General features: G+C 38.4%; 1 protein-coding gene across 5 annotated transcripts in view; it reads left to right on the top strand.

The window, feature by feature from the left end:
• Tcf12 (transcription factor 12) overlaps window positions 1–24967 on the top strand; it is a 270002-nt gene that overhangs the window by 229471 nt on the left and 15564 nt on the right. For 3 of the 5 annotated variants that reach the window (XM_005347649.2, XM_026779114.1, XM_026779113.1), the window contains 8 exons: window positions 1029–1134; window positions 2528–2667; window positions 3102–3246; window positions 3566–3630; window positions 10580–10658; window positions 16745–16818; window positions 17714–17785; window positions 18518–18724. In XM_005347649.2, the coding sequence (XP_005347706.1) occupies window positions 1029–1134; window positions 2528–2667; window positions 3102–3246; window positions 3566–3630; window positions 10580–10658; window positions 16745–16818; window positions 17714–17785; window positions 18518–18724 (888 nt within the window). The remainder of the gene's footprint in view (window positions 1–1028; window positions 1135–2527; window positions 2668–3101; window positions 3247–3565; window positions 3631–10579; window positions 10659–16744; window positions 16819–17713; window positions 17786–18517; window positions 18725–24967) is intronic. The other 2 variants (XM_005347651.2, XM_026779115.1) reach the window with 1 other exon arrangement.

Below are 24967 nucleotides of genomic sequence, written 5' to 3' on the forward strand. Positions count from 1 at the left end.
AAGGTGAACATCCAAACTGGCTAGGCTCCCACAAAGCCAGAACATGAAGTAGGATCAAAACCCCGTGCCATTGTCCTTGGCTTCTCATCATCCCTCATTGTTCGCCGGTTTTATCCCATGCTTTTTCAGTCACAGTCCAACTGGCCTTGGTGAGCTCCCAATAGAAGACATTTTGATGGCATGGTTGGTGGTAAGACAGTCTCACTCTTGCCAAAGTTGGTGTTGAACTTGAAGCCATCCGTCCTCCTTGGAGTGCAGGCGTTAGCCACTATGCCAAGCTTCATGTAAAGTTTTATTTGTTATTTGTTTTGTTTTCTAAAGTTCAGTAATTCTGAGAATTCTGTGGTCATATTTCATTCACTGTTTATTTGGCTGCCCGTTTAGTTTTCTCAAGGATTGTGAATGTTGGCCGTTTGACATTTTAAAATGTTCATAATTTCCTTATCTAGAGCAAATGTTCACTAAAAGAAAGCATTACTGCCCTAACAAATAATCTTTTTCTTTAAGATATGTCGAACTTGGAAGTATACCTGAAATTTAAGAACTGAGACCTCTCAGCAGAATTTGATTCGATTTCCTAAGCTAAGGAAGTTGCTGTCCTTTCATGCCTTTTACCAGGGTCATTTCATCTGTTCTCTTTGTCTGAACTGCTATAGTTTACAACAGTGGAAAGTTTGCTGCTTAATATTCAGAGACATTTGTTTGCCCCATTAGATTTCAAAACACATGCTGCTAAGAAAATTATATTTTTCTGTCTGAGTGTCTTAGGCCTTTTTCAGCCACCTCTTATAATTGTTATAACAAGATGGAATACATGAACATCTGAAGTAATTTATTTTCTAGTAACCAGCTAAAAAGCAACATGTAGTTAGTAACCAAATTTGATGTCAACTGTGTAGCAATATTTGTGATATGTACTAATGGAGATTAGTAGATGAGTCTTTTAGGTTCTTTGTGAAACATAGAACTCATTTTATGTAAATAATATAATCATTTACATTTAATTAAGTCTCCTGTTTTGTTTTAAGGTATATGCACCATCCCCAAATTCTGACGATTTCAACCGTGAATCTCCTAGTTATCCATCTCCCAAGCCACCAACCAGTATGTTCGCTAGCACTTTCTTTATGCAAGGTAAGCACTACTAGCAGTTGTGAGAGCCAGCCAGAACTGTCAGTGTGTTGGCATTAAATGTGAGAAAAAAGATAGCTGTACAGAAATTCAGACATACTTTTCTAAGTATTTTTTATGAAATCAGTTAAAATTTAGCCATACAATATTCTGGAGCATTTATTGCTAATTGTAATTTAATTAAATTATCCAACAGACCTTTGAAATGATCATCTACTTCTAACAGAAAAATGATCAAAGCTCTCTGCCTTAAAAGAAAACAAGACTACTTATAGACTGTACAGTGAATCAGAAGGAAGGAGAAGATGTGGCTAATCTCAGCGGCATAGGAAATTAATTCTGATTTAATTTGTTAGGAGAATGTTGAAATATGAAATTTAGAAAGAGTAGTAGTTTATGGTTTGCATTAGAGTCTCATAAAGAACTAACTGAGACATGTTAGAGAGGTGCTGCATCTCTTCTAATTCCTGTCTGACAAATCATTTTTATTTGGTCTCCTGTGGTTTGGTATTGTGGTATATATATGTGGGAGCCGTACATCACTACATAAATGGTTCCGCAACTGTGCTGTAGATGAAGTCACTGCTGACATCTCATTTGAAACCTCACTATATAATGTCACTTTTTACCCCATCGTGCTGTGATAGAAACTTCTTCATTCCAAATTTTCAGAATGTCTGATATGATGTGTGTTGCCTATTATGGGTTAAGGCCTTTGGTTGAACATTTAGCCAAGAATTAAATCCAACTTGCCCCCAGACTTCAATTATTTATTACCTTTTTTGGTGTGAAGTATATGTTTTTTGAGAATTGTTTTAATAATCTACCTATTACAGTTTATACTGTTTTTGTTCTTGTTTGTTTATTTTACTATAAAAATCTCTTTTTTAAAAATAGTAATTATGGGGGCTAAGAGGGAAGAAAACCTGAAAGAATACTAGGTTGGAAGGGGGAATGGTATCTGCAGGCATTGCTTGTCTCTGTTGCTGTGATAAAGCACCCTAACAAAAAGCAGCTTAGAGAGGGTGACGATCCATCATAGCAGGGAAGTCAAGGCAGTGGGAATTACACAGATAAACACATCAGAGTCGAGAGCAGAGAAAAGCTAATGCATGTACACTCACCTTTTTTCACCCTTAAATAGGTCAGGGCACAGACAACAAAATGGTACCATTCACATTCGCTAACCCAGTTAAGAAAACCTCTTACAGACATGCCCTCAGCCAGTCTGATCTAGACAGTTCCTCGCTGAATTACTTTTCCAGGATGATTCTAGATTGTAGTAACTGGACAGTTGAACTCAATTGTCATTATACCCTTTATATTTTTTTGTACACTGTCAAAAGAAAAAATTCTGGCTAGGGAAAACTTTGTTTTATTTTTCTTTTTATTTTAGATGGGACCCACAGTTCTTCTGACCTTTGGAGTTCATCAAACGGGATGAGCCAGCCTGGTTTCAGTGGAATTCTGGGAACCTCAACTTCCCACATGTCTCAGTCCAGTAGTTATGGCAGCCTTCATTCACATGACCGCTTGGTAGGCTATCAAACAACATTTTGTTCTTAGCTCTTTTTGTATAAATTATAATTAAACCAAAACTTGTGAACCTGGAAGTATTTATAGGCTTACTATACCATAACTTTTTTCAGTGGGAATGCCTGTCGCACAGTACTAATTTGTCATATGTCATACTCATTTTAACCTATTATACAGATTGTCAAGTGTATATTCCTGTTTAGAAAACGTGTGCTTTAATTTTTTATGTGTGTGTGTGTGTGTGTGTGTGTGTGTGTGTGTGTGTGTGTGTGAGAGAGAGAGAGGGGGGGGGGAGGAGGAGAGAGCGCGTGCACACAAGAGCACAGGGGTGGGGGAATAAAACCTTCATGCATGCTAAGCAAGTGCTCTACTACTAAGCAATAGCCCAGCCTTCAGAAAACATGTACTATGTCATGTCTTTTTCCCTTTTCTAGAGTTATCCTCCACATTCAGTGTCACCTACAGACATAAACACGAGTCTTCCGCCAATGTCCAGCTTCCACCGTGGCAGTACCAGCAGTTCACCATATGTTGCCACCTCCCATACTCCTCCCATCAATGGGTCAGATAGCATTCTAGGTGAGCTTCTGGGTTGGGATAGCTTCCTAATCCTAATTTGAGAGTTTTATTGAAACCCATATTGTTCAATAAAATTTTTAGTAGTTAGTTTAAATAAAAATGAAAGAAGATAATTAACCTTTAAGTTTCACTAATCCAAAAACCAATAAGGAACTCATCTTTATTTTTATAGCTTGTTAAAGCACATAGAGTGTTTCCTGATTCACTGTGACATGTGAGATCACAAGCCAGGCTACCCTTGAAGTAATAGGTACATGCTTAAGAAAAAGTAACATTCCTGCTAGTCTTCTTGATTTGTTTACCTGTTTAAATCATCCAGGAGCCAGAGGGAATGCTGCTGGAAGCTCACAGACGGGTGATGCACTTGGAAAGGCTTTGGCATCTGTAAGTATTGGGTACACATTCTACTGATGAACTAGGGTTAAGATTTTGTGGACAGTAAATGGCATAGTCACAACACTTTTAACATAATTATGCATTTAAGAACTATTTTCTGAGCCGGGCAGTGGTGGCGCACGCCTTTAATCCCAGCACTCGAGAGACAGAAGCAGGCAGATCTCTGTGAGTGCGAGGCCAGCCTGGTCTACAGGACCTAGCTCCAGGAACTGTTTTCTGTTTATATTGGTATATACCATTAAATTAACTTATGATAACACCACCTACTACATACCTACAATAGCTGTATTTGTGATTTCATTTTAATACATCTTTATTTGAATAGAAGAAATACAGGTAAAACAAAGAAATTTGGGGAAATTTATATGTAACTACTCAAGTGGCCCATTTAAATAAATCAAGAAGAGCCAAGAAAGAAAATCCAACTCATCTAATATGAAGGAAATGCCTTTATAAGGGTTTTCACATGATGGAAAATATTGTTTGCTTGTTTGTTTGTGGAAAAAAGCAGTCAGCTACAGCTGGTTCACTCAGACCAGAGGGTGGGGCTCAGAATCATTGAAAGACTTGTGCTAAAATGAACAAAATGGATTAAAAGAGATTTTATAATACGTTACAGCTTGTCTTGATCACTTCAAAAAATAGGGACCACAGTGTTCACCATTTAATATGTATGACTCTTAAAATGTTAAAAGTACTTTGGTATGCTAAAGCCAGAAAGGAGAGAAGGATGTTTATTAATAATCTGTAAGACTCAAATATACTTATTCAGCTTCAAATTATGTTTTCTGCCTTGTAAAGTTTCTCCTTAGACTTTTATTTTTTCCTCATCCTTTTGTCTTAAGCAGTATGCTTTTTAGAATTCCAAAGTTGTCTTATATTTTGTCTGCAATACAATGAACTTTCTCAAACATTTGCTGTTGATAGGGAAAGTAGAACTCTGATATGTGAGCAGCTGTTGAGCTCTTGAAGAAAGAAACTCCTTTATGTATTGTTTGAGTAAATAAACCTTTCTCCATAGCTGTAAGTATGAGTTTTTTAAGAAATGAAGCCAAGTCAAACTCTTCTACCACATATGAAACCCTGTACACAGTGGAATCCAGTAAATGTTTGTTGGATTTAATCTTGGAACATATGTAATAATGGTGGGGTACAAACCCACGGAAATGATCAACTGTGGTCTGAGTGCTATCTAGTTGCTCGGCACTACACTAACCAGTTCCATGCCCTATTTCACCTAATCCTCAGGAACACCCTGGCATTATTACCCCCTTATTATAGATGGGGAAACTAAGGTTTAAAGGTTAAGGAATTGGGCTCAAAAGATGAAGTAGTTTGCCCTGGGGATCACCAGCTAATAAGAGTAGAGCTCATATGCAATACAATCCCCTCTATCTAGCCTCAGAGTGCTCCTTTCCACTGCTTTGGGGATCTATGAAACTGTGCTATAGGGACTGTATTAGAAGTGTTGAGGATGATTAAAAGGAGTTGTCCTGCTTTTTTTTCTGAATTTATTCCCTGAAGAAAACTTGTATAGAAGAAAATTGCTCTTGGGTATTTGATTAGCCTGCCATGGTCCTCATTTTAAAAGAACTAGTAACAGATAGTTTATTCATTTGTAAAAGGACATTTACATTTGACTCTTACTATTAAGCAAAATTTAAAAATAAAACCTCCATTTGGGAATCATTTTTTTTATAAGGTTTTGTTTTGTTTTTCTAAGGAAAATGTATATGAAGAAACCATTATAGGGGCAGACAAGACTTTGTGATGTTCTCAGTGATCCTTCAAGCTTACTTTAGTTATCCTGACATCCTTGATTTCCCTTCCATATTATGAACAGCATACTAGCCAAACCAGGATGGTATTTGGAGAAAAAAAAAATCCAAATTCACTCAGAATGGAAGCCAGGGGGAAAAATGTTTAATCTAGCTAGTGGGTGGGCTTAAGTTGCTATGGAAACTCAACTCTGGATTGAATGAAACTCAGTCCTGTGTTGTTACTAGGCAGAAACATCCAGGTCATTCCATAAATCATTTCTGTCATAGCTAAGAGTGATCCATTCCATCTGCTCCATCACTGCAGACCCTCACATGCACGCTTCCTATCCCTTTCTTCAGACTCCCTTTATCTCCCCAAACAATATTGTTTCTCCAGTTTTCCTTGTAGACTCCCATTCTCATAAGTAATGTTTAGTGTTTAAAATGTGCTAAAAAACAAAAACAGTTGTCTGGTGATTTGAAGAATTAGGAGAGATAAGAGGAAGAAACTTAATGAGAATTACATCTGAGAACCTGACATGCATACCAAATTTTTATGTTAAATATTTCAGATGGCTAGAATATGGTATCTTTAATATGATATAGCTTCTACTTTTCATGAGAAAACACTGCTGTTGTCATTAGAAGTTAATTCTAGTTCCCCAATTGCCTTAGAAGGTCTTTCATGTGTGAAACACCGGAGGGTACAATCTTTGTTCTTCAGTTTAGGTATTAAAGAACACACAGAATACTGCGTGATTAAACATGTAAGGCCAGATAATGCATTTGCAAAGGTTCCTTTATTTTAGGTTTAAGCTTGGATAATTGTGGTCTTAATCTCAGGATAGCAAGAAAGAGAATTGTACATGAAGGTATTTACACAAAGTCCCCAAAGCCCTATGGATTGTGCACTAGTTTAGATAATACACATGAGTAGATAGAAGGAAAGGAAAAATCTGTGTGTCCCTGAACATTTGCCAGACAATCACCCTTTAAGACTGTGCCCATGGAGAGTTATATGGAGGAAGAAACATCTGGTTTATCTCAGTGCTTAATACCATATCAAAACATTCAGTCTTTAATTTAGAAGAGATCAAACGAGAGGACTGTTTAACTTTGTTGATTATATCAGGCTTCTTTGTGATAATTTATGTTTTGATTTCAATGAGCTAGGGAGGGAAGAAGAGAAGGAGAAATGTGTGTGCTTTAATCTAGATAGTTAAATGGTCAGTAGTCTCTAACAAAAGAAAAGAAAATCCAGGGAAGTTGACAGTTTAGAAGTAATTCATGAAATAAGTTTCTTTGTTCCTTAGACTCAATAACATTAGCATAATAAAGATTAACTGAAATGTGCAAAAGCTTCAGTGTTTAAAACCTTAGACTCTCCTCAGTTCCAGGGTTGGGCCTGGAGCTCCCCATTGTTTCTTTTTGTCTGAGGCTCTTTTCATTAGCCTCTGGCTTTATTGGCACCCTACTGATTGGAATGGACCATGACTGATAGGAGGAGGAGCCTCATTTGTTGCAGTAAAATGAGAAATATTACCATTTAAGCCTGGCAGAAGGTACTGGGAGTTATTCATCATTGGCCATTTAAGTAGGTGCCTGTGGGCTGCATGTAGAATGAGCTCTGACTTTGTTTCTGCCCTAGACTCTTAAGTCACTGCCACCCCCATTTTAAAATGACTTTTTTCTTCTTTAAATACCAGTATTGGAATTCTTTAAGGTCAGAAAGGTAAAGAAAGAAATCTTCATTTAGAATTTTCATTGCCAGAAAAGCCTGGTGTTTAGGATTTCTAAAAGAATGATTTTTATGAAATAGTTTAATTAAGTTGTGATTTGATCTGCCATCTGGTAGTGCTGCACTAGTCCTCCTCCCTATGTAGGAGTAAAACAGTGTTTTGTTTTGTTTGGGGGGCACATGGAGGTCAGGGAACAACTTTCAGGAATCTGGTCTCTTTCCAGGTGGATCTTGGGGAGCAAACTGAGCCATCTTATCTGCCATGCCCATGAATAACTTTTTATTTTCTGTGCATTGGTGTTTGCCTGCTGTATGTCTGTGTGAGGGTATTGCATCCTTGGAACTAGAGTTACAGACAGGTGTGAACTATCCTATGGGTGCTGGCAATTGAACCCAGGTCCTCTGGAAGAGCAGCCAGTGCTGAGCCATCTCTTTAACTCCCCACCCTACCCTGCCCCACCCCACAGTTTTTAAATGTAGATAATGAATGAATAGCAATTCTGTCTGATATCACATCAAACTGCAAGTGTAATGGGTAAATGGTAAAAAAAAAAAAAAATGGCTTCTGTTATACGAATGGAGAAGCTTCTTTTGGAAAAGATAGATTTTAGTATAGTTTCTCCTATTTCCACCATGATTCCCAAAAGCTCACTGCTGCTTGAGTATAGGATCAGAACCATGTCCTGTCTCTCCAATATCATATGACTCCATATATCATATGATCATATGACTTTAAAGTATAGCCCGTTTTCTTTGACTTAAAGGGACTCTCACCAGCATTTGACAAACTTAGGGATTGCTTCACTGAAAAAGCAGAGCTGAAAGACTTGGCAGTTCATTCACACCTGAGAAAGCCTATGTCTACCTAAGTGTGAGATACATATAGCCTAGAAGATTAACACCAATTCTCACCATACAGAACCTCACCACATAATTGTTCTCAAAGTTATACCATGCTGCCTCTATAACAAACTTTCACTTTCTTCTTTTACTGATCCTCATTACTTAAATACTAAGATACATCTCACCATTTAAAGAATCTTCTTATCAATATGTATTATAGCAGATTTTATCACTCATTATAATCCCAACACTGGAGCCACGTGGTGGTTGTTCATGCCTTTAAAAAGTTACTTCTTTTGCCAGGCAGTGATGGCACATGCCTTTAATCCTAGCACTTGGGAGGCAGAAGCAGGCAGATCTCTGTGTGAGTTTGAGGCCAGCCTGGTTTACAAAGCCAGTCCCAGGACAGCTCTGGCTGTCAACACAGAGAAACTCTGTCTTGGAAAAAACAAACAAGTCTCAACACTGGGAAGACAAATAGGTCCCCAGGGCTTGGCCAGCCAGAGGTCCAGGCCAACGAGAGATCTTGTGTCAAAAAATAAGGTGAACAACTTGTGAGGAAGAACACCTGAGGTTGCAGGCACAGGTTTAAAGTGGTATGAGAAGGATGTGTACCTATCCCAGAAACAGAATTGTAAATATTGTTATCTGCAAAGGGAAGAGCCAGACCCCTTTGTAGAAAACGGAGAACACAAACGAAAATAGAGGAAAAGAAGGGAAAATTTGGGGAGGATAGGAAGAAAAGTAGTGACTCAAAGTTCAGGTGTGTCCTACTCAGTCTGTCCAGGGAGAAGTTAGTTCAGGAGTCAGTCGCCAGGATGTGTAAACATGGCACAAAGAATGTCATTACCAGGTGACTAGAGAAGAAAAGGGTACTTGGACTCTACGGAAACCTTTAAGGGAACTGGAAAGTAGAAGAGGTGTAAACTTTAGCTAAACCTGAAGTCCAAAAGTCACCCCGGTGAGAATTCCAAGCACAGGCTCTGCCATTTCTACCATCCCTCATCTCTTGTCAGCACAGCAGTGACTAGGTAAGGATTGAGAGTAGGAGACAGAAAATGGATAGCTTGGAAGCACTTGTAAGCACCAGCACTGAACTGGGAGCTGCCAGCTACTACAGAAGGTAAGGTTTCTCCAGGGCTTTCACAGTTGGTTCTCACAGCTGAGGAGTAATGGTCAGCAAGGCAAACTAATCTGTGAATACAGCTGTGTGAATATTTTCTGACTTATCTGTTCAGCATTGGTGAAATCATTCTTCCCTCCCTCATCAATATTGTATTATATACTTTATGAAGTTAGCATTGGTTGCTCATAAAAGGTGTATAACTGACTTCTGAACATAAGAAATAATGAGTCACAATGATAAAGATCTTGAAACATGTTTGTAGAAGTTTAGTGTCCTTTAGAGAAAGCTTAATTTAATACGCAGTCATTGGAACTAAAACAGATAAGTAACTTTTTAAAGGGGTAAGTGGTGACTGTTAATATTTAGGTAGAAGGGAAAACTTTTTTTTTTTAAAGTTTCTCTTTGTAGCCCTAGCTGTTCTAAAACTCTGTCTGTAAACAGGCTGATCTCAAACTCGAGACCCACCAGCCTCTGCCTCCGAGTGCTGGGATTTAAGGTGTGCACCACCACACCTGACTTAAAGACCATTTTAAATGCATAGTAACCAAGCTTTCTGTGACACACCTGAAGTTCCAGACCTTGCAGGCCAAGTCACGAGAATCACAAATACAAGGTCTGTCGAGATCCTGATTATGCAACCTAGACTCTGACTCAAACCACTAATAACAAAACAGCCTAAAAGAATCTACCTTTTTATTTTTAAGTTTTTTTTGTGGAATTATCACTTTTATAGTACTTAAATGGTATTTTTTAAAGATTATTTACTTTCCAGATGTTTTAACTTTACAATAGCTTGTTTTTTTTATTTTTTTATTTTTTTTTATTTATTTTATTTATTTATATTTTTTTTTGTTTTTGTTTTTCGAGACAGGGTTTCTCTGTGGCTTTGGAGCCTGTCCTGGCACTAGCTCTGTAGAGGTGGTCTCGAACTCACAGAGATCCACCTGCCTCTGCCTCCCGAGTGCTGGGATTAAAGGCGTGCGCCACCACCGCCCGGCTTAGCTTGTTTTATTTTGAGACAAAGATGCAGCTCAAATATGGGACCTTAAAGTCTCAGTCTCACCTCTGCGCCTTGTACTAGTCACAGGCGTGGACTAGTCTCCATGGCCTGTTACTGCTGTTTAGCCCAGGCTGACCTTGAACTTGACAATTATTGCAGAGGTGCACCCATACCCAAACTCATGTCTTGATTTTTCTGCTGATAATTAGAACTTTCCAACAACAATAATTAAGAAATATATATTTCTGTTATTCCTCTCACATTTGAAATTGTGTAATATTTTTTGTCCTAGTTTGAAAACTGAAGCTACTTTGGTGTCTAGTGAGAAAATAGTGTACAATTGGATGAAAGTGTTTTCCTTATGAGCCTTGGAATGAGTAGTGTGACCAAGATCACAGAAACAGCTCCATGGATGGGTTTGTATTTTTGCTGTTATCTGACTCATGTGTATCTCTTATTTTTCTGATTAGATTTATTCTCCTGACCATACAAGCAGTAGTTTTCCATCAAACCCATCAACACCAGTGGGATCCCCTTCACCTCTCACAGGTGAGTTTCTCTTTTATCCATAGCACATACAAGTCTACTTGAAAATAATTGTGATTCAACAAAATTTCAGTAAAGTTCTATTTAAATTATGAAACAATTATTTTGACAATAAATATCTAATCAGAAACTGCCTGGAGTTCATTTTGAAGAAGTACTGAAATAATTGCTCATCTTGAATTATTTATGCATACTCTTCCTAGGTTTCCAATGCCGATTGTAATATATGTAACTTCTTTGAGACTACCAGGTTATAATTACACATTTTTAAATGAAAACTTACCAGGGGTTGTATAGTTTTTCTGTTGAGAAAAAGACTATGCTGTGGATGACCAGCAGTAGTGGAGCTGCCTAAATGGTTCACTTTGTTTTCCTATTTCCTGATTTTGAACATTAATTTTGACAAGTTCTAAAACTATCCTCTGGAATGAATTTGTTGAGATAATATAATTATAAATGGTAATTTTTATTAGTATTAAGTAAAGTCATGAAAATACTTTTCTAGCAATAGTGTTTAAACCTTACCCATATTTTTGCTAAGCAACATTTAGAGGGAAGGTACTTGCTGACAAAAAAAAATGTGTTTGTTTTGAAGAGCCATTATTAGACAACTGAATGAAATCACCCCGTCCCCCCACAGCGGTCAGCCTCAGCAGCGTCTCTGCTTTCCTGTCTAGCCACACTTAGACAGTGTGGTAGTTTTCACTAAGCATTGTTGTGTTGTGCAGGGTTTCACGAAGTCAGGGTTCTTGTCTGTCACCTGTGCTTTGTTAGTCTTGTGTCTCTACTCAGCCACATTCCAAGATGGACATGTTGAGCTGCAGCAGCTGCTCTTCACTAGTAGCCGGCTAGGCCACTTTTTCAGAGATCATGGCTTCAGCTGTCTAGTAAATGTGAAGCAGCTGTTGCCCACATAAGCAAGATGATGAAAGACCCATTGACTTAGAGTTGTTTAACAGTTAAAATTACAGGGAGAATGATGTAACTTATCCTTGCTCATTATCTTGGCACTGTTTTACCAAAATCTTTGGCATAATTTTTGCCACAGCCTGTTTTTGCTCTTTGTCATTGGATGTGTCCATGTCTGCTTTCACTGCGCTTACTAATCATGTGAGAGGAGCCTGGTGCTCAGCGCCTAGGAAGACATGAGTGAAATCTAGACTGGTACAAGTCAACTCTGAAGTCTCCTGCATTGTTAAGTGAGGTTTGACTAGTCTTTTCCCTATAACTCAGATAGCTGATCAAAATGTAGGCTACTGATTATATATGTTTAGTGGGCCTGCCTTGAATTCAGTAGTCCTCATTTCCACATAATGCTACTGAAACACCAAGTAAAATGTATTTAGAAATGCACATTTCTCCTGTCTTTGTTGTCTCTCCCTCCCTTGCATATATGAATACTCACACTATGACAGAACAGAGATGGGGAGGAAAGAAGGAAAAGCACTGTGTGAAAGAACTGCTGTTTGTACAGATTGCTTTGTACCTTATATGACCTTGTTCTGTTATCTGGAATAAGTGGGCCATCCATAGTTAGCTATGTTCCTCATGCCTGACCATTGGTCTGACTCAGCACAGGATAAACACACAGGCAACAGATCCTCACAGGCAGCTTCATGACTGTCATTCTTGGATAAACCCATCTCATCTTCCTCCAGAACTTTCCAAACCAGTAGCATTTTTATCTCAAGCACTTGTGAAGACACTTCTAAGATATTATACTTATTAAGAAGCTTAGGATGAAAGGAAAAGGAACTCTGGTCCCTCCTAGCTTGAACATTAAAGAACCATTTGTTCTTAGAGTATTGGGGGTGGGGGCATGGAGACAGAGTGCTACTATATGTGTAGCTGTGGCTGGTCTGGAACTTGGCTGTGTTGACCAAGACGGCCTTGAACTTAGAGATCTGTCTGTGCTGGGATTAAAGGTGTGTGAGCCTTTGTTCTTAAGTAACAAGAGGCCCAATGCAAGCTAACTGTAAATCTGCATGTCAGAATCCCTGTTCTATCTCCTAGCAGTTCTTTGCAACTATTTGAGACACTACAAACAGTAGAAGAAAAAAGGATCTTTTTTTTCCCCATGTCTCTTTAAAAAATCTTTCCTAGAAGTCTCCCTTACAGAATTATCCTCATTTTTCATTGACCAGCACTAGGCCTACCTCAGTTACCTGCATCTGAAGTGGACATGCCATGTTTATTTTAGTTATTGGGATCTAGCTAAAGTTGGTATAGAATATAGTATCTCATGGTGAAAGAGAAATGGCTGTGCCTACTATAGTTTAGAAAGTGACACACATTTGTGTTAGATGTTAGAATATGTCCAATATGGAAGCCTGGGAAGCAGACAAGCTAACCATTCCTTGACTTTCTTTCTTTCTTTTTTGTTTCTTCTTCTTCTTTTTGTTTTGTTTTGTTTTGTTTTGTTTTGTCTTTAAAGACGGGGTCTCTATGTAGCTTTGGAGCCTGTCCTGGAACTCACTCTGTAGAACAGACTAGCCTTGAACTCACAAAGATCTGCCTGTCTCTGCCTCCGAAGTACTGAGATTAAAGGCATGTACCACCACCCCCTGGCCATTCCTTGACTTTCTTTACCTTCATTTGGGATATAGATGAGGAAAGTCTGTAATATTAGGGCCTGGTGTCAGCCCTCAGAACCTCCCAGTAAAAATTGAGTTTAGGTTTATGTCAGTTTAGTCAAAACATTCATGTATGTCATCTAGGAGCATGCCCAGTATTAAATCGCTTGCCTGACTTCACCAAATTTCCAGATGAGTTGAGAAAATAAAACCACAGAATTGACACTGAGTTGTGATCAGGTTAGGGCACAGATTTTATGAAGAGGATTTTAATAGGAGGAGAGCAGCTTTTGTGAGTATAAAGGAAGTGCAGCCCAAATCTGGACATGAGAAAGTGCCTGCCCTCCTCATCTAGTCATGTGTGGAAAGGGTGACTGGGGTATATTGTGGCAAACTGTAAGGATTAGGACTCCAGTGGAGGGCAGGATTCCTGAAGGCTTGAGTTTAGGGTGAGGTTACAAAGAGAAACTACTGGAGGTCTGGAATAAGAAATAACTGGGAACCAAGCATTGTGGTACATACCTTTAATCCCAACACAGGGGTGAGGGGGACAGAAGACAGACAGATCTCCAGCTTGGTCTGTAAAGCAATTCCCAAGCTGTCCAATGGTACATAGTAAAACTCTGTCCCAGAAACAAGAGAACTAACAAATGAACTAAGGCCTATAAATATTCTTAGCTATATAGGAGGCAGTATCCATTCTCTTAACTTAGGAACCAGTTCTACTGGGGGAAGTACTTGCTAAGCACTGATCAGAATAAGAGCAAATCAGAAATACTGAATAAATTTAGATATGACCAAAGTCTTCCCTGAAATAATTCAGCTCTAACCCTATTCACCACCTAGCTTGCTTCCTATAAATATGTTCAATAAATTTTACTAAGTAAATTTGCTAAAACTCTTCTAAACTAAGAGCCACATTTCTAGAGTGGATAGTTAGTTTAAAAAAAAAAAAAAAGACCACAGGACAGTTAAAGAAATTGTTTCCCACAAAGTATATGTTCTCCCTGTGGGCACGTCCAGCCCCAAACAACAAGTGATGGGCTGGGAAGGGGAGCAGTCTATTCTAAGTCGCACCAAGACTTCCAGCCTTCGCACTATTCCTTTTCTCTAGTCTCCTGCATGCAATAGTTGGTAATTACATGCAAGAGGCACCATTATGATTCTAAATTTAACCTGTGTATTTTCTTCTCATGCTAATTTTACGAAGAGATGAAGCTATAGCTCTATCTAGTATCAGATGCATGCTAGCTAGTGTTATGGTCTGTGTCTAGAATCTGATTCCACCCCACTCAGGTTTCATCCATAGCTAATAAGACACCAGTACTCCAAGACTGCCAAGATTTTGGTATATTTACTGTTTGTTTGTTTTTTTATTTATTACATTAGAATCTATACACAGAAGGGAATGGTATTAGTGTTCCATTACCAGAAATACATTTATTTAGCTTGGTGGCATGCTTTCATCTCTCTTAAGATCATTTTTATAAGGCAGATTAAAATAAAACTGGGGGTTTTTTTGGTTGGTTTGTTTGTTTTGCTTGTTTTATTTTTGTGTGTACCACATGCTAGGGATCAAACCTAGGAACTTAACACATTCTAAGCAAACATTGTACCACTGAGCTACACTCCCAGCCTCCACTAAATGCTTGTACTCTGAACTTTACCAGATGATGGTGCTAACTTCTGAGCTAGCTCTGTCTTCTGTAACTGTCCATCCACCCCTTTGTGACCAACAACATAAAATATTAGGTGACTGGCCGGGCGGTGGTGGCACACGCCTTTAATCCCAGCACTCGGGAGGCAGAGGCAGGTGGATCTCTGTGAGTTCGAGACCAGCCAGGTCTACAAGAGCTAGTTCCAGGACAGGCTCCAAAACCACAGAGAAACCCTGTCTCAAAAAACCAATATATATATATATATATATATTAGGTGACTATTACAGTCATAGCACCCTTGTCCATGAAATGTAGCTCAGAATTTAATTTGTATGACATTCATAGAGATATCTTTCACTGATTTAACCCTTCTAATATTCTGCTTTAACCTTGTGTTGTAACAGTGGGTAGACCAATCAATAATAAAACAACAACAAAGTAAGTTTAACTATGTGTCTTTTTAAAAATTAATTTTTATTATTATTTTTTACATCCTGATCACAGTTTTCCCAACCTCCACTCCTAGCCTTTTCCCCATCTTTTTTTTAATATATGGTTAAATGGGTGGTATTTTAGATCTTTGTGTGGTTTCTTTGTATGTGTGTGATGGGAGGGGAACACCTTCCATAATTTATACATCTGGAAGTCAGGACAACTAGCAAGAGTCGGTTCTCTTCTTCTGTTATGTGGGTTCCAGGTATAAAACCCAGTTGTGAGGCTTGACAACAAGCATCTTAACCCATTGAGTAAAGATGACCCATTGTATGGTTTCTTTATATTACTGTCCAAAAAACTATAAATATAAGGCTGGAGTATAGCTTAATGAGTTGTAGAACATTTATCTAACGTGTATGAGGCCCTGGGTTCAGTCTCCAACATACATGCACAGTCTTCTGTGTGCAGATTTCCCATGTGAGTGGTGCAGTGCATCCTTCTGCACCCTCAACACTAAGCTCATGAGGAACCACAGAAACTGCCTACTTTGCAAAGCATTTGTGTGCCTCCTGACTGTCCTGTTTTCAGACATTTCAGAACGCCTGTCACAGCCTGATCACACAGGGGTTTGGAGGAAGATTGGACCAAAATGGTTGAAATGATTCCCCCCACACACACACAGTAGTTGGTTTTTCAAGATAGGATTTCTCAGGGTTGTTCTAGCTGTCCTGGAACTAGCTCTTTAAACCAGGTTGGCCTCGAACTCACAGAGATCTACCTGCCTCTGCCTCCCGAGTGCTGGATTTAAAGGTTTGCGCTACCACCCTAGCTTGCTGAATTGATTTTTTTGTTTGAATAATTTGGAGTCTTTAGCTTATGATCAACTCCCCACCTAAACATTTTTTTTTTAACTGTTACATTTTAGCCTTTGAAACAGCTTCATCCGTGCATGGCTAGGGTACTGTCAGAAGATGCACGTGAATGTGTGTACATTGTTTAAATTGAGAAATACACGTTAAACTATAAATTGAAAATTGCTAGTGATGAGATATGGTAATTAAGAAAATTATGGTACAGAGAAACAGATAAGTATTAATGTTATCATTAATAGCATTATCGAACACTGTAAAGCCATTGTGGGGAAGCAAACATCTTTAAAAGATAAATATTTTCAAAGATGCACATGTGTATAGACAAAGTCTAAAGAATATACAAACATAATGCTAGCTAACTGTGTTTTACAAGAATTAATAATGAAAAAGTTTTTCAGTGTTTTGTGCTTGTAAGTTGCTAATATTATGCTGAATGATAAACAAGTTTTCCATTATTTGTTTATTATTACTGAATATCTTTACCTTTTCTTTAACATTACTGAGACACTTGAGTTCATCCATACATGTGAATGCTTTTTTCGGTTTAACAGGTACCAGTCAGTGGCCCAGAGCTGGAGGGCAAGCTCCGTCATCCCCAAGCTATGAAAACTCACTTCACTCCCTGGTAAGAGCCTTCTGCTGTCTTTATGGTTCAGAGGGGTTTTTTGTTATTAGTGATTTTGCTTTTTTTCCCCCTAAAATCTTATGTAACAGTGAAGAAATAGTAGGATAGTGTTACACATTCTTTGCTAACAGATGGCCTGATTTAGTAGACAATATGACGCTTTAGGTGTCTTTATTGTCATCTGTTTTATATAGACATAGGGAATTAAAAGAATACTGAAGGATTTTTGTTTTTTTGAAAAATATAAGACTTAATTTTTCTATACTGTCAATATGAAATTTATTTTTAAAAGGACAAGAAATCAAATCCATTGATTCAAAATCATGTATTGTTATATTTATATTAGACTTTTACATATGTCAGTTTTTTATTATAAAAGCATTTCTGATATCTTCTTGTAATAAAGTACATACCACACAAGCAAAACATTGCTTGCCAGACAAATAGGACTAGTACTCCAAGGTGAAGAATTTGTGGTAGAATGTTCTCTACTGTTATGTTTGTGTGCTTGTCTGTGACCCAGAATCACAAAGTGTAATAAAAATAAATGAGCGTGATCCTGGTGATATGCTAAGTCATGTAATCATTCAGTAATTCTAGGTTGCAATCAGAAGCCCTCTTTTTCTGTGCCTAACAAAATATTTCAAGTTGGAGGAAAGTTGTCTTCTCACATATTTTGCAAGCAAACTCAAGCAGTGTGTGCTTAGTTACATGCTAACCTTGTGAGTCCCTGTTAAAGCCCAGCCTTTCAGAGCTTAATACAAGTAGATCTTGCAGATCTCCATATTAACTTTACTAACAGGTTATGCCAACAAGCACATCAGCTATTTCCTCATCTCTTTTGGAGTTAATCTTAACCTGTGCTTTGCCTCCTGTTCTGTCTTGACTTTGCCAGAAAAATCGAGTTGAGCAGCAACTTCACGAGCATTTGCAAGATGCAATGTCCTTCTTAAAGGATGTCTGTGAGGTACTATTTCTTTTAGATGGTGCCTTTTTGTGTGTTTAAATTACTTATACGTCCCTTATCCATTTAAAATTATTAAGCTGTACAGACTTCAGCGTCTTTTAAAAATCAAACAAATGAGCATTACAGCTCTTGTAGCAGTGATAGAAGTAGATGTGTCTGTTAAGAATGACTTCTTTTAAGAGCTCTACTGGCATGTGCTTTTGGTTTCCAGAATTGTGTTTGTATATAAGGCATGTGTGACCCATGGGCAGTAGTTGTCTTTCCTTCAGTTTTGTTAAAGAGCGTATCTGAATGTGTACACCACTGAAGATAGGTGTGTTCTGCTCACCTAAAACTTAAATGGATTTGAGAGCCTTTCCCCAAATTGACATCTTTCAGAGATCATGTTAAAGTACAGTTTATCCCTTTCCATCAACTGTAATTGAGTATTGGTATAATAGCCTTCATTTATTATAAAAACTAAAAGAAATAACCTCAAGATAGATGGGTAAATTCATCTTATAAAGCAGTTGACTTTTGAAAAAAGAAGCAGCACTTTTGAAAATTTAGTCTGAAGATAGCTGCCTGTTTTGTTGTTGATTTGAAGTGCAGGTAGTCGCCTTTAAAGCTAATTGATACTACATTGCATTTGCTGCCTTCTTTATATCCCTGAATAAGAGATGTAGACGCTTAGTAAATTGAGTCGATATCCACAGTAACCACCCTACCCCATGTTGTTTTTGATCCTTACAGCAGTCTCGAATGGAGGATCGTTTAGACAGACTGGATGATGCTATCCATGTGCTGCGGAACCATGCAGTTGGACCTTCTACCAGTCTGCCTACTAGTCACAGTGATATACACAGTTTATTGGGACCATCCCATAATGCACCAATTGGAAACCTGAATTCAAACTATGGAGGATCAAGCCTTGTTACAAACAGTCGATCAGCTTCAATGGTAAATCATGCTCGTCTTATGTGTAATAACCCCACTTATCCTAATTATTTTTCATGAGATTTTGGAGGAAAGGGTGAATGGAATGTTAAAAGGAACCTTTTAATTTTTTTTTTATTGACTACCATCTGGTCCATCAAATTCTGCTATGGCCACATATAAAAAGAAGAAACTTTACCGGGCAGTGGTGGTGCATGCCTTTAATCCCAGCACTCGGGAGGCAGAGGCAGGCCTTTGAGTTCAAGGCCAGCCTGGTCTACAAGAGCTAGCTCCAAGACAGGCTCCAAAGCTACAGAGAAACCCTGTCTCAAAAAAAAAAAAAAAAAAAAAAAAAAAAAAAGAAGAAGAAGAAGAAGAAGAAGAAGAAACTTTCTACAGAGATCTGTTAGCTTCAGCCTGGTCTTTTTTCCAGATCCATAGTCATTGGAATGACAGTGTATGCCTTGGATAGTGAGTAGGAAAGGAAAGGATACAGATGGATAGCATAGCTTGTAAAGCAAGACTGAGTTATAAAGGCCCTATTCTAGGTGGGACCAATGTCTTAAGCCAGTAATCTCAGCTGTTCGAGAGGCTCTGCCAGGAGTAGAACAACTTCAAGGCCAGTTTAGGGAACTTAATAAGACCCTGTTTCAAAGTAGAAAGAAGGCTGGGGCTGTAGCTCAGTGGTAGAGCACTTCTGTAGCATGTATAAGGATCTAGAAAGCCATGGCGGTGATGGCGCATGCCTTTAATCCCAGCACTCGGGAGGCAGAGGCAGGTGGATCTCTGTTGAGTTCGAGACCAGCCTGGTGTACAAGAGCTAGTTTCAGGACAGGCTCCAAAGCCACAGAGAAAGCCTGTCTCGAAAAACCAAAAAAAAAAAAAAAAAAAAAAAAAAAAAAAAAGGGGGGGATCTAGATTCAGTCTTCAATGCCACATTTTAGGAAGACATTTTTCTGATTCAGAAAGGTTTTCTAGACTGGAAAAGTTGTCTGTTATGATTCAGAACTTGCCTTCAATAGCAAAAAATTAACAAGTGACACTTAATTTTTGCAGGTCTAAATTTAGCTTTTTTCCCAAATCAAAAAAAAAATAAAATGTGCCAGGCGGTGGTGGTGCATGCTTTAATCCTAGTACTCAGGAGGCAGAGGCAGGCAGATCCCTGTGAATTTGAGACCAGCCTGGTCTACAAAGTGAGTTCCAGAACAACCAGAGCTAAACAATGAAACCCTGTCTCTAAAAACCGAAAGAAAAAAGAAAAAAAAAATTGAGATAAGAGAGCAGCTAGATTGATTGTTAGGTAACAAACAAAGGAAACTATTTTAGATTAATCCCCTCCGAGGATAAAATAATTTAATTAATCTTTTAAAAACATGGTAATTCTTAGCGGGGTGGTGGTGTCATACCTTTAATTCCAGTACTTGGGAGGCAGAGGCAGAGGCAGGTGGAGGTCTGTGAATTTAAGGCCAGTCTGATCTATTAAGCAAGTTCTAGCACAGCCAGAACTGCTACGCAGAGATACCCCCATCTCAGTAAAGGAAATACAAACAAACAAAAAAAAAATACTGATTCTTTAGAAAAGAAAAAGAATAGAATTCTAAATTATGTGCATCAAAAAATTCTGTGTTTAATGTCTTGAATTATTTTTCATCCAAATTGTCTTTTAAAGATTCATTTGAACCTGCTGTGTAACTGATACCACGTGTTTTCATGTTTATTGCATGGTTTTTAAAGTTCACTGCATGCTTAAAAATACTTTCCCGTGAAACAGATTTCAAGCTATAAGCCATGTGATCAAGGCTAAAACTCACCTATTGCCATAGCAATTGAGTGCCCCAATGCTGAGGGCCTGATTTCTATAAAGTGGTATTGATTCCAGGTCTCCACAAAATGGCCACCTGGTTTCTAATCTCAGTATTTCCACCTTATGTCTTGGCAATTAGGGATGTTGTTTCTATTTACTCCATCTTTTGGTCTTAACTCAGAATCAGTCTCTTTATTGTCCTTCATGACCATAAAGTCTAATTGATTGAGAAGAAAATACAGTTTTATATTCTAAAACTACTTTCCATTTTTATCAGAAATGTAAATACTTTTTCTTTAACATTAGATAATGTTTGTGTTTGACCTATAAAAATAGTTGTTTGTAGCCAGACAGTGGTGGCGCACGCCTTTAATCCCAGCACTTGGGAGGCAGAGGCAGGCGGATCTGTCTAAGGCCAGCCTGGTCTACAAGAGCTAGTTCCAGGATAGCTGTAAAGCTACAGAGAAACCCTCTGTGTAGCTCTGACTGTCCTGGAACTACTCTGTAGACCAGGCTGTCCTGAAACTCTCAGACCATCATTCCAAAAAAGAATTCTATTAGACACAAATATCTTCAGAAACTCGCAAAGAACATTCAAATAGTATTTTTTTCAGTGAGTTTATTCTAAAAACATTACTATAGATGAGTATCCAAGCTGTAGGTTTAAATATGATACTAATCTCTTTCCTAGCATTTGGAAAGATTTGACTTGTGTTTTCTGTGAAGGGAAAAATAGAAGGAACAGCAGCTATCTTCAGCTTTGCCTACTGTATGATCTCTGTCACACTACTTGATTCCAGTGAGAATAAGGATCAAGTCTAGAGCATGCTTGATGGGAAAGTACTCTACTACTGAGGCTCCACCCCCATCCCTACTTAATCTAATGTAAAATAAAGCAGCCTTTGACATATGGGGGGGATAAACACAGCTAATTTATTTACTTTACAGAAATAGGTTCCTTTATTTTAAAAAAAAAAAGGAGGAAAACAAGATTTATCCACAGATCTATTTTGTTAGTTCCTTACTTTGATCATAAATTGGCTTATTAGTATTTAAAATGGAGGTTGGCTTGATTTTTTTTTTTTATTTTGTTTTGTTCATCTTTGTTGTCCTTTTTCTTGGAGTGTTTTGTTTGTTTGTTTTTTAGGTGGGGTCTCACTATGTGGCTTTGGCTACCCTGAAATTTACTGGTGTAGACTGGACTGGAGCTGGCTTTGAACTCAGAGATTCTGCTTCTGCTTCTGCCTCACAAGTGCTGGAATTAAAGACGTGTGCCACCATGATAAACTATTTTATTTGTTTTTTGGGTTTTTTTTGTTTTGTTTTTTTTTGTTGTTTTTTTTTTTTTTTGGTTTTTCGAGACAGGGTTTCTCTGTGGTTTTGGAGCCTGTCCTGGAACTAGCTCTTGTAGACCAGGCTGGTCTCGAACTCACAAAGATCCGCCTGCCTCTGCCTCCCGAGTGCTGGGATTAAAGGCGTGCGCCACCACTGCCCGGCATGATAAGCTATTTTAATAACTACTTTATGAGTTTTGTTGAAATACTTTAAGGCTTTAAGATGAGCCAAGGTGTGCTGAGATGGATCAAAAGAAGTTGATGTGAATCTGCATCTCAAAAAGTGGTATCAGTAGCTCATCTCAGGCCTTCAAAGCAAATAGATGAGTGAACAAGATTACCATTAGTATAAAGTGTGTATGGGTAGTTTAACCAAGCCATTGTTCTTTATCAAGAAAATAGATGATTGTTAAGAACCTTTCCCTTCTATAAACCCAGGCACGCCTTTAATCCCAGCACTTGGGTGGCAGAGGCAGGCAGATCTCTGTGAGTTCAAGGCCAGCCTGGTCTACAAAGCGCGTTCCAGGACAGCCAGGACTGTTTCCCAGAGAGACACTTATCTCAATCCCCTTTCACTCCATAAAAAGAACCTTTCCTCTTTTTCAGTTCTGAAATGGAACCCATTGCCTTACACACTAGGTGTTCATCCATCAAGTTACACCCCAAGCCCTCTGGATTTTTTTTTCTTTTTCTTTTGGATTTTCGAGACAGAGTTTCTCCCTAGCTTTTGGTTCCTGTCCTGGAACTAGCTCTTGTAGACCAGGCTGGCCTCGAACTCACAGAGATCCGACTGCCTCTGCCTCCCGAGTGCTGGGATTAAAGGCGTGCGCCACCACTGCCCGGCTGATCCATCTATCTTTAAATAGCCTCCCAAATGCTGGGATTAAAGGTGTGTGCCACTGTGCCTGACTTTCTTAATCAACAACTACCTTTTGTTTGAGACAGGTCTCTCCTTGGCATGGAACTTCACTATATAGGCCAGGCTACCTAGCCAGCAAACTCCAGGGATTCTCCTGTCTGTGCCTCCTAGCAGTAGGATTGTATGTATGTCCTGCCACAACCAGCTTCCTATGTGGGTTTTGGGAATCTAACCTCAGGTCCTCAAATTTGCAAGGCCAGAGCAATCTTCCCAGCCCTTCTAACTTTAAATACTCTTACTGTCTTTGGAGGCAGGAGTTAATTCTAGTATGGGTTTCCATACTATAGAAAATTATGTGTCTAGATTTCAACTGAATAAAAGAATTATACTCGCCGGGCGGTGGTGGCGCACGCCTTTAATCCCAGCACTCGGGAGGCAGAGGCAGGTGGATCTCTATGAGTTCGAGACCAGCCTGGTCTACAGAGCTAGTTCCAGGACAGGCTCCAAAGCCACAGAGAAACCCTGTCTCGAAAAACCAAAAAAAAAAAAAAAAAAAAAGAATTATACTTATTTCTACTGTTTTAATCTATTTTTCCCCTAAATGGAAACTTCTGAATTTTTTTTTGTTTTCAGTTTAATGGTTTTAAATTTAAAAATACTTGAAAATAATAGTGCTTATGCATTTAAGGAAATATAAGGATTAAAGAGACATCAAATGGGTTAAGCTAACAATATTTTAGACAGTGTTTAAAGATCATTTAATTAGTCCATATTAGTAATGGTCAAAGGAAAAGCAATAATATTCAGCAAATAGTACAAATGAACAAGTTATTAGAATGGAATCAGAAGACTTCATTCTAAGAAATTTAAAGTCTGTTCTTTAATTCATCAACTAATTAGGTTTAACTTTTTTCTGTTGTGAGTACAGATTAAATGAAAAGAAGTTGCTTGTTGGTAATTCTACAAAGTACACAGATTGTGAAGATTCCGTGTGTAAAACTAAGTCATTTAGTGAGTTGCACCCTTTATTCTAAAGTGAGGTTCTTATAAGAATTGCAATTTAGAGCATAGCAGGCCTAGGGATTTTCCTTCTCTGTTACTCCCCCAATAGTAGCAGCCAGTCAGCTGTATGCTAACGAGATGAACAATTAAAATAGTCCTATCTGTCTGGCCCACAGGCTCTGGGTACAGACAAAGAACTGTTTATACACCTGTTGTTCATGTAGACAGCCATGTCAGTGTGGAGCCACAGATTAAAGGAAAGATATGGGAGCCAGGGTTGGCAAGGGTTAAAGAGAACTATTAAAACTGTGGAAGTCAAATTCTTCAGAAAATATATGAGGGCCATTTGCAAGGGGAATCAAGTTACAAAGAAAAAGTTTCTGCTGACGACATTAACATGGGAAGATCCAGACTTCAAGCTTTGTGCTAGTCTGAGACCATATTTTAAAGGTTTATATTTTTACCACAGATGCCAACTGAAAGGTTTTTGGAGGCCAGTAATGTGAGTTCCTGTAAGAAAATAATCTTGGACTCTTCCGTTGAGGCAAAAATACTTGCTAGCGTTTATATTCCAAAATAAGTAAGACACCCTACCTCTCAGTTCCTTAAGGAAAAAGTAATGGCCCTTTGCTACAGAGCCTTTTGTAAAGAAGAGGGTCAGTACAGTACTTTTTGTTAGTTAAGGTGCAGAAAGTTTCTTTTCTTTTAATGGTGCTATTGAAGTAAAAGGAAATGGGAATTCAACAGATGCATTGTCTCTGCACAGCTCAGCTGTTGCTGCTCATGCTGGGTTCCGCTTGTGTAATGCAGAGTGAATATTTGTGTATTTTGAAGTTTATAATGCCATTTCCTTTGGTGTTTTGTTTTTGTTTTTGATAATTCAGACTATTAGATAAAGACAGAATTAGCCTCTCTTACCAAAATCTTGTGAAGTTTTATTGCACATACTTACAGAAAGTTCAGCTTCTGCTTTATCTCACAGAGATTTCCTGAGCCAAAGTTTCTCTATGGTATTTCACCTTTAAAATAGGTTCACACTTCAAATTAGCAGCTGTATGTTGTGTTTATCCCATGTCTTTTCATGAAATGGGGTTTATTTTGTGTGTATTCATGGAATACATGCATGTGGGGGTGGGGAGTTAACATCTATTGTCTTCCTCCCTGCCTCCCCACCTTATATATTGAGTCAAGGTTTCTCACTTGAGGGTACTGGGGATCATATGGGGTCCTCAGGTTTGTTTTTTTTGTTTTTTGGTGGTTTTTTTTTT

Source organism: Microtus ochrogaster, chromosome 5 (genome assembly GCF_000317375.1).
Source record: "Microtus ochrogaster isolate Prairie Vole_2 chromosome 5, MicOch1.0, whole genome shotgun sequence".
NCBI lineage: Eukaryota > Metazoa > Chordata > Mammalia > Rodentia > Cricetidae > Microtus > Microtus ochrogaster.